At 44.2% G+C, this 14,699-nt stretch overlaps 1 protein-coding gene across 2 annotated transcripts in view; it reads right to left on the reverse strand.

Annotated features, from left to right (window-relative positions):
- LOC126249600 (H/ACA ribonucleoprotein complex subunit 1) overlaps positions 1-14,699 on the reverse strand; it is a 120,480-nt gene that overhangs the window by 11,377 nt on the left and 94,404 nt on the right. For both annotated transcript variants that reach the window (XM_049951262.1, XM_049951261.1), the window contains exon 4: positions 1,974-2,189. In XM_049951262.1, coding sequence (XP_049807219.1) covers positions 1,974-2,189 — 216 coding nt within the window. The remainder of the gene's footprint in view (positions 1-1,973; positions 2,190-14,699) is intronic.

The raw sequence follows: 14,699 nt of genomic DNA on the forward strand, positions 1-14,699 counted from the left end.
TTCCAACCATGCACAAAGGTAAAAATAGATGCTGCACTCATTTAAGAACAATCTTACCTTCAGGGTCATTGGAATTTTTGCCACTCCATGTCAGTGCAAAAGCCACAGAATCGATTAACCTATACAGTTTCCAAATGTGTAGAACACTGATTGCCATTTAAAAAAAATGTGGTTTAGATGAATCACTAAACAATTGTGTTTTAGATGAATCACTATATTCTGAGCACAGCACAACAAATAAACACAAAATTATGTTTGTTGAAAGAAAAATCTGCTCTCACGAATCAACTCATTGAAACACTGTCATGGAAAATGTTTTCTCATTTCCTTTGTCATTAATTGGGTGTCCTAAATGAAGTCAATTTGTATGCTGAATGTTTATAACTATTATTATTATTATTATTATTATTATTACATCATCACCCCATCAGAACATTCAGGATTGATTACCTTTATAAAAGAACTTTACTGTAAGCTCCTTCAGTCATGTCTTGACAGCACACTGAACGTCTATCGCCATGTACTCATAATCTAAATGCCACATAGGCAGTTTGGGAAAAACAAGAATCATGGCTATTTCATTCAGTGCCTAGAAAATTGGCAAGTGAGTTTGCTGGTGATGAACCCTTTTCTCACGGAAGCCAGATCATGGAATGCACTTAAACAGGTTTCAACTTTTTTCAATTTTGTAAAACCCTCCCCAGAAAACAGGTGTACGCAAAAACTGATATTTCATCTCATTTCCTGCGTATCTTGTATGTAGAAAAAGTTTGTTCTATTTTCAAGAACGGCAGTAGGATAGGAAACAACCCTAGTTTTATAGTAAAAACAAATGGAAGATAAAAAGCCAAATTAGAATCATTCTAATCATTTAAAAAAAAATCATAAGACAGTAAAAAATGCATGTAATTAGAACTTACTGCCTCATTATCAAATGATAATCAACAAACAAGGTAGCATACAAAGGTACTCAACCTCACACACACATTGTAAATGTACACTAGTATGCCACATAATTTCATGTCATTACTTTTACAGGTTTTAGTAGCAGCATTCTTTCTTAATCAAAATGGATACTGCGAACAAGAAGTTGTCAGGATGAAATTTTCTTCAGTTTGAGTTCACTTCTAGGGAGGCATAAATGTTTACTGTTCGTTGGCTCCATCCCCGTACAAAAACTGAACATGCCACTATCAAGTTTTGTTTCAGTTAATGGTCAAACATCATCAGGGATTTTTGGGAAACATGAGAGCTGACACCAGTGGCTCCTTGTTCAGCAAACTACTGTGTTGGTGACAGAATTATTTTGCACAGGAGCACCCTCAACTATTGGCAAAAATTTGCAAGTTGTTTACAATATTCACTCCAAACAACATCTGATGTTAAATGGTAATTGCTACATTTTTTTAATGTTTTTGACTGAGGAACATACTGCCTATTAGAGGCAGTAAGACATAACGTTAACGTATTTTTGCCAATTAGGGAGTAGTTTCTGCTCAGTTAACAATGCTGCTACATGTGCCTCAACACTCAAAAAGCTTTGGTGAAGGGTTGCATAATAACTACTTTGCACTTCCTTATCAGTTCACGACATTAGTGCCACCATGCTTATTTCTCCCACCATAACTCAAAGCCACTCTATCCTTTTAATGCCACACCTTTTTCAAAGTGTTATGAAAAAATTGTCATGCAGTTTTACATTAAATATAAAACTTTATAAAATCACAATAGAATCTGAACTATTAAGAATACGAACTTAATTATTTTTTGATTAGTAAGTAACATCTTGGATTATAGTAATATGCCAAAGCAACATCATTATAAGGAATAAGGTAGGTGTGTGTGTGTGGGGGGGGGGGGGAGGGAGAGGGAGAGGGGGGGGGGGAGAGAGAGAGAGAGAGAGAGAGAGAGAGAGAGAGAGAGAGAGAGAGAGAGAATAGTGCAAACAAAGCCAAGAAATCTGCTCTCCTTACCTTATGACCTTTCTTGAAAGAGTGAGCATTAATCCCTTCTGTAACTTTTATGGATACATAATAATCACGAATACTGCCAAATATTTCATCAATTTTACCAATTTGCTCCTTGTTCTCCAAATATATTGGTGCATTAAAATATGGTACATCTTCAATCTCTGATTTGCAAACTATGTCATCTTGGCAAGTGTGGGCTAAGTCCCCAAGTGGAATAACCTGAAAAAGATTTGTGATATTGTCAAAAACATTTAAAAATAGCAAGGGTGAAGACATTCTCATATAAGGATAGTATGAATATTAGATTAACACACAACTTATCAATGCTTGATTTACATCATACTGACACAGCAAGAGGACTATAGGATACAGCTGGATTCTTGTACTTTCCATCATTATAACATCATAGTTTCTATTACAAGGATATCGTAGAAGATATAAGTGACAGTGAGAAGGCAGGTACAACTTGGTTTACATTTCCAAGGTCCGCATCTGGTTCTGCTATTAGCTACCCTGCCCACTGACATTAATGTGACCACCTGTCAAAAGCCTGAATAACTACCTTTTCCATTTAGAAAATGTGTCATTTTTGGCACATGTCGTGCGAGGCACAAGCTGTTTATGTTGGTGTAGTTTTCAGGCAGTGGTTGGTGCAGCGGAGAGAGTACAGAACAGTAATCCATGGGTCATGGGGTTGAGTCCTTACACAGAAACTTTTCCCCCAATTTTAAGTTTTTACATTGCTTGCACTGCAAATAAATCAAAATACTGCACTATGTATTTTATTTATTAATATTTTCATTAGAGGCGTGACCAGGAAGGGTGAAGGAAGATTTGGGATTGCAAATAAATTTCTGAGAAGTGATTTCAGTTAAAGCATACAGAACTTCATATTCAATTAGTTTCATTTTGAACTTCGAGCAGCCCTTGGCAGCTGCACCTGAGCAATAAGTTTTCGGAGCAGGTAGTGTCGGCCCAATGGCTAGTGGAGACAATGCTAGCTACTGCTAAGGAGCTCATTTGCTTGCTATCTTGCAAATGAGTAACATGAATTTTTTGCAAATATTGTAAGAACACAGCAACAATCTCGTGAAAAATATTGATTCTGCCAAAAATGTTTGACAGTACAAGTGAAAATATTAATGTTCCTGGAATTGCTACAAGAACAGGAGCCACACAATGAGAGCATCAACAGCAAAGCATTGAAATGACTGAAAATGGTGCTGGATGCTAGGTTACATCAGGGACAGTCACATGTGCAATGCTCTCACTAACTTGTGGAGTTCTGTCACCTGACTGCACACTTCTCCCACTATCACAGCCATGCTGTCTGAGGGGGGCAGAGGAGTAAACTGAAGGCAACACTTTTAGATGGCAATGCAATAATGCAAGGAACACTGAATGTCTTGTAGGCGGCTCACTTTCGTATTTCATAACAACACAAATCACAAACAAAACAGTTTTCTGTATTATTTAATTATTTTTGGAGCACTGAAGACATAATAATATTTATATCTGGTACAAACTGTTGGCATACACGAAGACACAGACAATTTTGCAGGTTTTTGTCACTTGCATTGTCACGTATTCATGGCCGAATTAGTTCCACAATCCAAAAAAGCCTCTCGCGCACACATGTTGATTGAAACATCATATCATGTTTGTCAACCTCATTATGGAGACGTGGAAATTCTTCAAGGAAAACAATGTAGAACTCTTGGATAGTTCTAATGTAAAAGAATTAGTCTTTAAAATGCGAACTACATTACAAATTGATCACTTCCTACTGCACACAAAATAGTGCAGCCAGCCCACTGAAAGTGAGAGATCTGCAATCCACTCTGGATGTCCTAATTTTTGTTCTTGTTTTCCTTTTTTGCTTAGAAACCCAACAATAGTGGGTCTAAACTTGAAAAACTGTTCCAGGCATGCCCCTTGGCTTAACCAATGTTCTTACAACTAAGTATTAGGGCGTGCCAAAAAGTAACACCTCTGAATTTTTTATGTGAAAACCCTTATGGCTTTTTAAATAAAACTAATGTTACTACCATTCTACATCTTTACTCTTCATGTCTACATATTTTGCAGGCTGCTTGTGCTAGAGGGCTCCGAATTGAAGCGTGTAACATTGTAGTGCATAACACAATTATGCCTGTACGTGAGAAACAGCGTGCTGTAATTGGGGTTCTTATTTTAAGAGTTTGTCGATACATGGAGCAGCCTCTCCTTTAGCATGACAATGCCAGACCCCACACGAGTGCTGCGACATCGGCAACAACCCAGTGCCTTGAGTTCACGAACATCAATCATCAATCAATCACAGTCCCAACTTGGCCCCACCGGATTTTCAAATGTATCCAAAACGTAAAGAACACCTTCGAGAATTTCACTTTGATAATAGTGAAGCATGCAAGCAGAGGTGAAGCTGTGGCTCCAACAACAAAAGCAAACATTCTACTGTGATGATACTGGCAAACTGATCTCTTGTCGGGAGAAATGTGTTTTTAGTCAGGGTGACTATTTTGAGAAATAAATGTGTAGACATGAAAAACAAAGATGAGGAATGTTAACAACATTTGTTTTATTTAAATAGCTTTAAGACTTTGCACACAAAAAATTCTGACGCATTACTTTCCAGCACTTCCTTGTACGTATGAATGTTTACTACCTAATGTGCAATGTTAGTCTGTGGAATCCAATGTATGAAAGGCATAATGTAAAATAACCAATATTTATATCAACACAATAATATCTTTAACTCTGTCCTTCAGCCACATGAAGATATTTTTAGATGGAGTTTGTCTGGCACTTTTAACAAATACATTTTACCAAATTATGGGAATTCATTACAGGCTTACAATTGTTCATGTAGGTAAAGTATACAGTTATATGAGGGTAGCTACAACACGCACTGCTCACTGTCATCCCAGATTTTCTTATCCTCAGCTATTGAATTATCCTAGGTACTTTCCTTTAATCCCATAAATCACACTATTTAAGTTACTGTTTCATGATGCTTCATTTACTACATTCAAACCCAATTTCTGTCATACCCTCATTACCATTGTTGTTGAAGTTAAACTTCTGGAAATCTGGAATCTTTTTCTGAAAGTGTTCTGAAAAATGTTATGTGTGTGTGTGTTTGTGGTTTACGGGCGCTAAACAGCGGGGTCATCAGCGCCCAAACGCATAAAAACAGGAACACATGCAGGGAAGGGACGAAGACGAACAACGAACAAGGGGAACAGCTAAAAGACACAGACCTGCCGCAGTTCCAAATCCTAACATATAGAGGCAAAACAAGAGGAGAAGGAGTGCACTAAAAAAGGAAAGGAAACACAAGGAAGGGAGGACAGAAACCGAAGGGAAACAAGGAGGTATTCGTGACTGGCGGACCTCTTACCTAAAATCTGGGTGAGCCAGTCATCCAGCAGCACATTAAAACCCTCTCCCTAAAATCCGTGGCAACAAATTGGACAGTACACAAAACCGTAAAACCTTAACCACAGACGTTGCGTCGTCTTTCAAAATAGAGGGCAAATCCGGTGGCAAAGAAACCACCGCCCGCTGGTCAGAGAATAAAAGACAGTCAAGTAAAATGTGGCGGACAGTAATCTGGACGCCACAAGCAGTGCAGAGGGGGGGATCCTCCCGCCGAAGTAAAAAACCATGGGTGAAGGGACTGTGCCCGATGCGGAGGCGAGTGAGGAGAACCTCATCCCGCCTGCGTGACTGGTAGGACGTACGCCATGGCCGCGTGGTGGCCTTGACCAGACGCAGCTTATTTTCACCGACTGCCAGCCACTCCTCTTCCCACTGACGCATAACGCGAAAACGCAGGAGGGAGGTAACAGCATGTAGGGGGACGGCACATGCAACAACGTGAGGGAGGGAACACGCATCTTTGGCAGCCACATCCGCCAGTTCGTTGCCCCTAATACCCACGTGCCCCGGCACCCAGCAGAAGGAAACCTCCTTCCCCTGCCGTTGCAGGTGGAGTAGGGCATCATGGATGTTCTGGACGACCGTATCCGCTGGGTACAAGTGTTGCATGGTCTGAATGGCACTCAGGGAGTCAGAACAGATGAGGAACTTACGACCGGGAACACATCTCATCTGCTCCAATGCCCGCAAGATCGCAAACAATTCGGCATCAAAGATGGTAAACGCCGCAGGAAGCCGTAACTTGACGACTCGATCAGGGAAAACAACAGCACAACCAATAAAGTCCCCCTGTTTAGAGCCATCCGTAAAGACTGGTACATGGTCGGGATGCTGGTTTAAAATATCATAAAATAAGGAGGTAAAAACAAACGCAGGAGTGCAGCTCCTCCGGTATTCTGACAAGTCTAAAAGGACGCTGGGCCTCTGGAGCAACCAGGGAGGCAGGCGAGTAAAACCTAGTCGTTGGGGGGGCACACGCTCCACACCAAGGGACTCAAGCAAATGTTTGGCACGAATCCCAAATGGTCTCGTTGCCCTGGGACGACAGGAAAAGAGACGTTCCAGAGGCGGTCGGGCAACGGTAGGGTACGCAGGGGAGGTAGGACAGGCAAGGAATTGACACACCCGTCGCACCATGAGGAGTTTCCGCCGGATGGCGAGCGGCGGTTCCCCTGCCTCAGCACACAGGCTGGGGATGGGACTGGTACGGAAGGCACCAGTGGCCAGCCTGATACCCTCATGGTGTACTGCGTCAAGAATCTTCAGATACGAAGGCCTTGCTGACCCATACACGGTGCAACCATAGTCAAGACGCGATCGGACGAAAGCCCTATAAAACTGCAGCAGACGCGCCCGATCTGCTCCCCAGGACCGATGGCTCAGGCACTTCAAAATATTCAGTGCCTTCAGGGCCCGCACCTTGAGGTCTTTAAGGTGAGGCAACCACGACAACTTGGAATCAAAAATGAGGCCCAGGAACCGCACAGTGTCGCTAAAAGGAAGAATGGTGTCCCTCAGACGCAGTGCAGGGGAGGTAAAAAGACGTCGAGAACGATTAAAATGAACACACACACATTTGTCTGCAGAAAAGGTAAAACCCGTCTTCGCAGTCCATGTCTCTAATCGCTGTATCGTAAGCTGCAACTGCCGACTAGCAGTGACAAGACTGGAGGAAGAACAGAAAACAGCAAAATCGTCCACAAACAAGGAGCATTGGGCAGGACTCCGGATAGTGGACGTGATACTGTTAATGGCGACGGCAAAGAGGGTGACACTTAAAACGCTTCCCTGAGGAACACCATTCTCCTGCACATACAAATCAGATAGCACATTACCAACCCTATATCGAAAGAGGCGGTGGGAAAGAAAGGACCGAATGAAGATCGGGAGACGGCCACGAAAACCCCACTCGTGGAGTTGATTGAGGATATGGCGGCGCCAAGTAGTGTCATACGCCTTATGAATGTCAAAGAAGACACCGAGACAATGCTGGTTACGTAGGAAGGCCTGCTGGATGGCCGCCTCAAGCAGGGTCAAGTTGTCTATAGTTGAACGATATCTCCGAAAGCCACACTGCGAGGGGCTAAGGAGCTGCCTGGTTTCGAGCAGCCAAACCAGGCGACGGTTGACCATGCGTTCTAACGTCTTCCCGACACAGCTCGTCAAAGCAATACTGCGATAACTACTGGGATGCGTTCGGTCCTTCCCCGGTTTCAGGAGGGGGATCAAAATCGCCTCTCTCCACGAGTCAGGGTACGTGCCAGATAACCAAATCATATTAAAAAAATTCAGGAGAACTTCCTTGGAAGGCAGTAACAAGTGCTTCAGCATGCTGTACCGGATTTGATCATGGCCAGGCGCTGTATCATGAGCCTCAGACAGCGCCGAATCCAGTTCCCACATTGTGAAGGGGCAGTTGTAGGGCTCAGAATTTGGAGACCGGAAGTCCAAGTGAGCCCTCTCGATGGCAGTGCGGTAGCGGCAGAAATCTGGATCACAGTGAATAGTGGCGGTAGATGCCGCAAAATGCATGGCCAGTGTCTGGGCAATGTCTCTCGGCGCCGTGAGAAGACTTCCCTGATGCAGCAATGCCGTGACAGGTAGTTGGCTGCGTTTCCCGGAAATCCTCCTGATGGCTTCCCATACTTTTGTAGAACTAGTGGAGCGGGAGATGGAGTTCAGGAACGATTGCCATGACCGTCGTTTGCTCTCTTTAATCACTCGCCGCGCCTTGGCCCTTGCCACCCGAAAGGCCGCAAGATTGTCAGCGGAGGGACGGCACTTGAAGCGGCGCAAAGCTGCACGGCGGGCTCGGATAGCTGAGCGGCACTCAGTGGTCCACCAAGGGACAGGACGCCTCTTGGGATGACCGGATGACCGTGGGATTGATAAGTCAGCAGCATGGGAGATCACGGCTGTAACATGGTCTACCCATTCGTGGACGCTGGCACGGTGTTCCAAAACAGCCAGTTGGCTGAAAAGTGTCCAGTCAGCTCTGCAGAGGTGCCACCTGGGCGGCACTGGTAAGACCACAGCCTCATCCAGGAGGCGAATCCAAAGGGGGAAGTGGTCACTAGAATGGAGGTCTGCAGCAACCTCCCACAGAGCAGAATCGGCGAGTGCTGGAGAGCAAAAGGAAAGGTCAATAGCTGATGACGACCCAGAAGCAGTACAGAAATGAGTGGGAGCACCAGAGTTCAGGATGCACAGTTCTTCAGACAACATGAGGTTTTCCAGAAGGCGACCCCTGGGGCAAGTAGTCGAAGAGCCCCATAAGACATTATGAGCATTGAAGTCCCCCAGAAGAAGAAATGGGCGGGGGAGTTGGCTAATAAGGTCCGTGAGAGCCTCAGAGTCTATCGCAACCTGAGGTGGTAAATAAAGGGAACAGACCGTGAGCCTCCGACCCACGAGAAGGTCAACTGCAACTGCTTGCAAGTCTGTAACGAGAGGGAGCTCAGATGAGGGGTGCATGTCACGGACAAAAACCGCAACACCACCTTTCGCCCTTTCCCCCGTCAGATCATCTTTCCGATATACGGTATAGCCCCGTAAAGAAGGAGCATCAGTGGCCCGAAAATGTGTCTCTTGGAGACATAAGCACAAGGGGCACTCTCGTACAAGGAGTTGTAATTCGGCCACATGCGTCCTGAACCCATTCAGGTTCCACTGTAATATGGGAGCCAGTGATCAGGGTGGTTGAACTTTCACCCTGCCTCTGTGTTTTGGAGGAGAGCCCGTACTGGCCGGAGATTTATTCCTGGGGCGAGAAGATCGCCCCCGGTCGACATCAATGTCCATCAGCTCCGATGACGACCCACGGGAAATGTCAGACAGTACGATGGCCTCGTCATCGGACCGACCCTGACCAGTCTCCGCAGGTGGCAAAACCTTCACCTTCGGCGTCTTTGTCTTGGGGGGCTGAGAAGGCAGAGCTTTGGCAGCAGGTGGAGCTGTAACCGCCTTGGCAGAAGGCGCCATATGGGAAGAGGCAGGAAGGACTCCGATGTCAGCAACCACAGCCTTGTCCGACGTTGCGGGGAGAGCCGCAGGTTGCAAAACAACCGCAGCAGCACAAGTGCACTGGCAAACGCAGGTATTAGTGCTAACACTAGCAACCTCCGTTTGCGTAGCAACAGTGGCCATTTGTACCGGTTTTTTCAGAGCGGAAGCGAAAGATGTCGTAAACACAGGAGGTTGCATGGCCTTAAAGAGCTTCTTAGCCTCACCATAGGGGATGCGCTTAGATGTTTTGATCTCCTGGATCTTACGTTCGTCGAGGTAGATGGGGCAGACCCGGCTCCAGACAGGGTGACTCCCAGAGCAATTCACGCACTTCACAGGCGATGAACAATCGGCTCCTTCATGGGCAGGCTGACCACATTTACCACAAGTGGCTATCCCATTGCACCCCAACGTAGTATGCCCAAAGCGCTGACATTTAAAACAGCGCATTGGGTTGGGGAAATATGGCCGTACTGGCAAACGTAAGAAACCCGCTTTAACATGCTCCGGGAGTCTCGGGCAATTGAACGTGAGAATAAACGAGTCGGATTTGACTAGGTCACCATCGACTCGTTTCATAATATGCTGCACATCGACAATACCTTCGTCAGCCCACTCAGATTTCAACTCGTCCTTGGGGATATCCACCAAGTCCCTACATGTCACAACACCCTTACTATAGTTCAAAGTGGAGTGGAGCTCGGTCTCGATAGCGTACTCTCCGAGACAGGTTGCTTTCCTAAGAGAAGTGACTTGACGGTAACTAGAAGTTTCAACTAACAGAGTCCCATTGCGCAGACGCTTCACAGATTTCAGTGTTCCTGCAATTCCCTCAAGACCCTTGTGGATGTAAAAGGGTGAAACTCTCTCAAAGCTACCTTCCTTCCGTTTAACAATCAAAAACACATTCTGGATATCAGCATGTGCTCTGTTACGACAGTCTGATAAATCTCTAGTAACACCAGGCGCTGGAGGACTCCCAGCACGAAGTCGCTTTTTCGATTGGGTGTGTTTTCCTACCAGTGGCCCACCCAATCCACTGGTAGGGGGAAACGTAGGGGTCGAAGGGTCCATTGTGGTCCCACGAGCAGCTAGGGAACGAAAGGTCCGCTCAGACAGAGCCCCGCGTGCCTGAGTAAGCCTTATACAACTGGGGTGCGGCAGGTGCCCCAGAGGTTGCCCGCTTGCGACTGTTCCACCCCAACAGCCATGCATCTCATAGGCGCGGAGCACACCGGAAGATTGAGGGGTTTTTATAGAGGTTGTCCTTCCTCGCAATCCAGGTGGTCAAGCCAAGATTACCATTCCCCGCAGCACACAACATTCCACCGCCGCGCCATACGGTGGTCGCTGAAGCATGTCCGGGGGTTACGGAGACAGGAGACTGGCGGCGCTGACCAGTCCCCAGCTCAGGACCCCGGGGTCGCCAAGCCCGTACTCAGCAATTGAATGCTGAGCCCCTGGGGGCCTGAAAAATGTTATCTCATGATATTTATCAAGGAGTGGGTTGTTACACGAATTTCAATTTAAAAACTCAAAATTTATATATGTAACTCTGTATGCAGGAATATCACTAAATTCAGTATAGAAGGGCATTGATGCATGTTAGGGAGAACAGCCCACTTGGGCAAAAGTAGTATTTGCACATGCTGTTTAACAGATGGGGATTAGTTCTGAGCAAAGTACTTCTTGTGCTGTATTTTCACCTTGTGTTTCTCATGAAACAGTCTAATCAGTTGTATGGTATACACAAATATTGAATAGGTCAACAGGCATTTAGACTGTGATAGATCTGATAAAAGGACTGGAGTTGCTGCTTCTGAATATGCACCTACGTAATCTGGCCAATATACTGCAGAAAAAAAAGTGTTCATTGTCTCAAATTCACTTCTGACAGAGGTTCTCTGCAACTAAAACTGAACAGACGTTATCCCCGGGCTAGCTGTAGCCCCATTATTGTTTGTTAATTCTAAACCAATGTCCTAAAGACCACTGCAGTTGCAGTTGCAGTTTCGTAAATATCTCGAAGAACAACAGGAAGCCAATGACAACTTCATAAACATTTTTAGATGCTCCGATGAAGCCGTATCCACATGTGATGGTATCTCCAATATGCCCAACACCCACCACATCGTATCTCCCATGACCATGAATATCAGGTCCACTTTAACATTAATATATGGGTGAGAATATGGGGAGACAGTCATTATCTGGCCGAAAACAGACATCTTGAGAAATGTGGGTGTAGTAGAATTATAGGTATTATAGCTTAAACATAGGAACCAAACAGGGCATAAACAGTGTATTTACATTTAGCCATCACCAATTACAGATTTAAAAAAAAAATCCATTGTCAGATGGCTCTTACTAGCTTTTATTTGACAAATCATTGCTTTATCATCATTTCTGCAATAAAAGGTTTAAAACTAAAAACCATTTGCTATTTGAGGAATCATACAGAAAATGTTCTCAAAAGTTAATTACTAAATAACTGGCAAAAACTTTTGTGGTGGATCTTCTTGAGTGAACCTCATTTGTTGAATATTTCTTTATAAGTTTTTAAAATTTCACAAGTCATGCACTATGTATGTATGTATTTATGTACATACATACTGTATAATTCACTGATTATTAGTTTAAAAAAGTATCATTTCAATTTTTAGGGTACAACACACTATGATCAACATTCATATGTGACCCAGTTTCACACAGGGAACAAAAATCAGTTCTGAAGATGCCCTACACCTCAACAACTTACGTAAATCACGTTCGCCACTCATCTCTATCATATTTTAGCAGGTTGCTATACTGCTAAACAATCATGGGGCAGATGTAGATTCAGATCATAATTCATTAGTTATCAATTGTACATTAAAACTGAAGAAATTGCAGAAAGGTAACAAATTAAGAACCTAGATAAACTGTCAGAACCATAGGGTGTTGAGTTTCAAAGGGAGCATTAAGCAAACAGGCAACTTTTGACTGAAACATGGGCAACAGATACAACAGAAAACAAATGGACAAATTCAAGAGATGAAATAGAGAAGGCAGCAGAGGATCAAATAGGAAATAAGACAAGGCCCAGTAGATATCCTTGGATAACACGAGATACTGAATTTAACCAAAGAAATCCAAGATGATATAACAACATGAATATTGGGAAAGATCCTTTGGTTTCTGAAGAAATGTAGGCAATACTGAACCTATGACATAAATTAGAAGACAGGATGAAGAAAGCAAACATATGTTTATACTATTTGTCAATGTAAGTAAAGGTCTTGGCAGTGTTTACTGGGATACAATCTTCCAAGTTCTGAATGTAGCAGTGATAAAATGGGAGAGCAAAATGTTATCTACAACTTATACAGAAATAGACTGCAGTCTGAAGTGTCAACAGACATGAAAGGGAAGCTGTAGTTGAAGGATTGAGACAGGGTTATAGCCTCTCCCTGCTGTTATTCAATCTGTATGCTGAGTGAGCAGTGAGGCAAACCAACAAGAAGTTCAGAAAGAAGGAGAAGAAATAAAAATGCTGAGGTTTGCCAATGAATTTGCAACTGTGTCAGAGATGACAAAGAAATTGGAAAATCAGTTGAACGGATTTGATAGCATCGTAAAAAGATAAGAAGAATATCAGCAAAATTAAAACAAAGGTGATGGAATGTAGTTGATGATTTGTTGGTTGGTTGAGGGTTAAGGGGCTAAACAGCAATGTTCAAATGTCCTTTGACCCAGGAGTAGTTCATCCAAAATTAGAGATGCCTGCAAAGTACATGTACTGATGAAGGTACAGAGGAGTAGTAAGATCGAAGCATTGAAGCCAATGCTGATGCCAGAGTTGAGAAAGAATTTATGAAGAAGTGTATGTATTGGGCTGATAAGTAGGTCTGAGCAGATGAGGGGTCTTCCAGGGCTCATCATATGATGAGAAAAGCCTCAGACCGCATCCAACATCTGACAGCCCGATAAAGGGCAAAGATAGTTACAGAGAAACAATATCTTCTAGTTGGTAGAACCAGAACAGTAAAAGCGAGATGGCTAAAAATATAATCAACATCAGCTGGACCATCAATAACAAAAACAAGAGGAGACAAATACCAGTAGGTGCGGCAGCAGATGGGCACCCTGGGGTTCCACATGCGGGAGAGTCGTTCAACCCATAGCCATCCCCCTCCTGTCCTGGTGTAGTCAAGGCATTAAAGAGCACCCACTATTCACCAGAGTGCTGCCTCTAAAATAGAAAATAGGGCGTGGCAGAAAAGGAGACAAACCATATCTAAAAGAAATTAAAACACAGTAAGAGAGGGGTGAAAGAGTGAGTTGGTCAAAGAGGTAGGGTCAAAGGTCTCCTAGACACAGCATTCTACAGGAGACACCCCAATCACCGAGAAAACTGAGACCCATTTCAACTGTCTGTGAATCGTCTACCAGTATCAGAGGCAGAGAATTCGAAAGGCCATGCTTAGCACGGAGGGCCAGGAGAAGGGGCCATTCCTCCATGATATGAACTACTGTCCGTAAGGTTCCACATGAACAATGTGAGGGTGGCTCATTATGAAAACAAAACTATGGGTTAGCCTGGTATGACCAATTCAGATGCTACAGAGAATGGTGGATTCCTTCTGGGAGGAATGGAATGAAGAGTGGCATGCGGCGGTAGTCTCCCTGATAATGCAGAGTTCATTAGAGAGGGCAGTAGCCAACCAGATTTCATTCCATCTCCGAGTGGGGAGAGGCCTTATTTGCACTCACAAACCTGCACCTGGGGCCGGCAAGGTGAATGGGGGTCAAGTAATTGCTCCTCTAGCCAAAGAGTGAGCCAGTTCATTCTCTGGGTTACCTACATTACTTGGGACTGTGCAGTCAGTATGACTAAGTTCAGTGGAAAGGTCATGAATAGCACACACCACAGGGTGACAAAACAGTATCATGGGTCAATGGTCTGAAGACTTCTCATTTAGTCACTACATAGTAAACTGCGGTCAAGGGAAGCCCATTTAATAACATGGAAGGTCCTGTTAATGGTTATCAGCTCTGCTGTAAAAATCCTACATATTCCTGCCAACAAATGGTGTGCCGGATCACCAGGAGATATAAAAGCATATCCAGTCCTATCCACAGTTTTAGAGCTGTCAGGGTAGAAGAGGGTAGCATCCAGAACTACTGAAGAACTGAACGTAACAGATGCCGAAAGGCACTGAGGGGCAACTGAGACTTTCGGACCTTGGAACAGATTGGTCCAAATTTGTGGCTTGGGCTCCACCAAAGGGGAGGTGCGTG

Source organism: Schistocerca nitens, chromosome 3 (assembly GCF_023898315.1).
Source record: "Schistocerca nitens isolate TAMUIC-IGC-003100 chromosome 3, iqSchNite1.1, whole genome shotgun sequence".
In the NCBI taxonomy this organism is placed as follows: Eukaryota; Metazoa; Arthropoda; class Insecta; order Orthoptera; family Acrididae; genus Schistocerca; species Schistocerca nitens.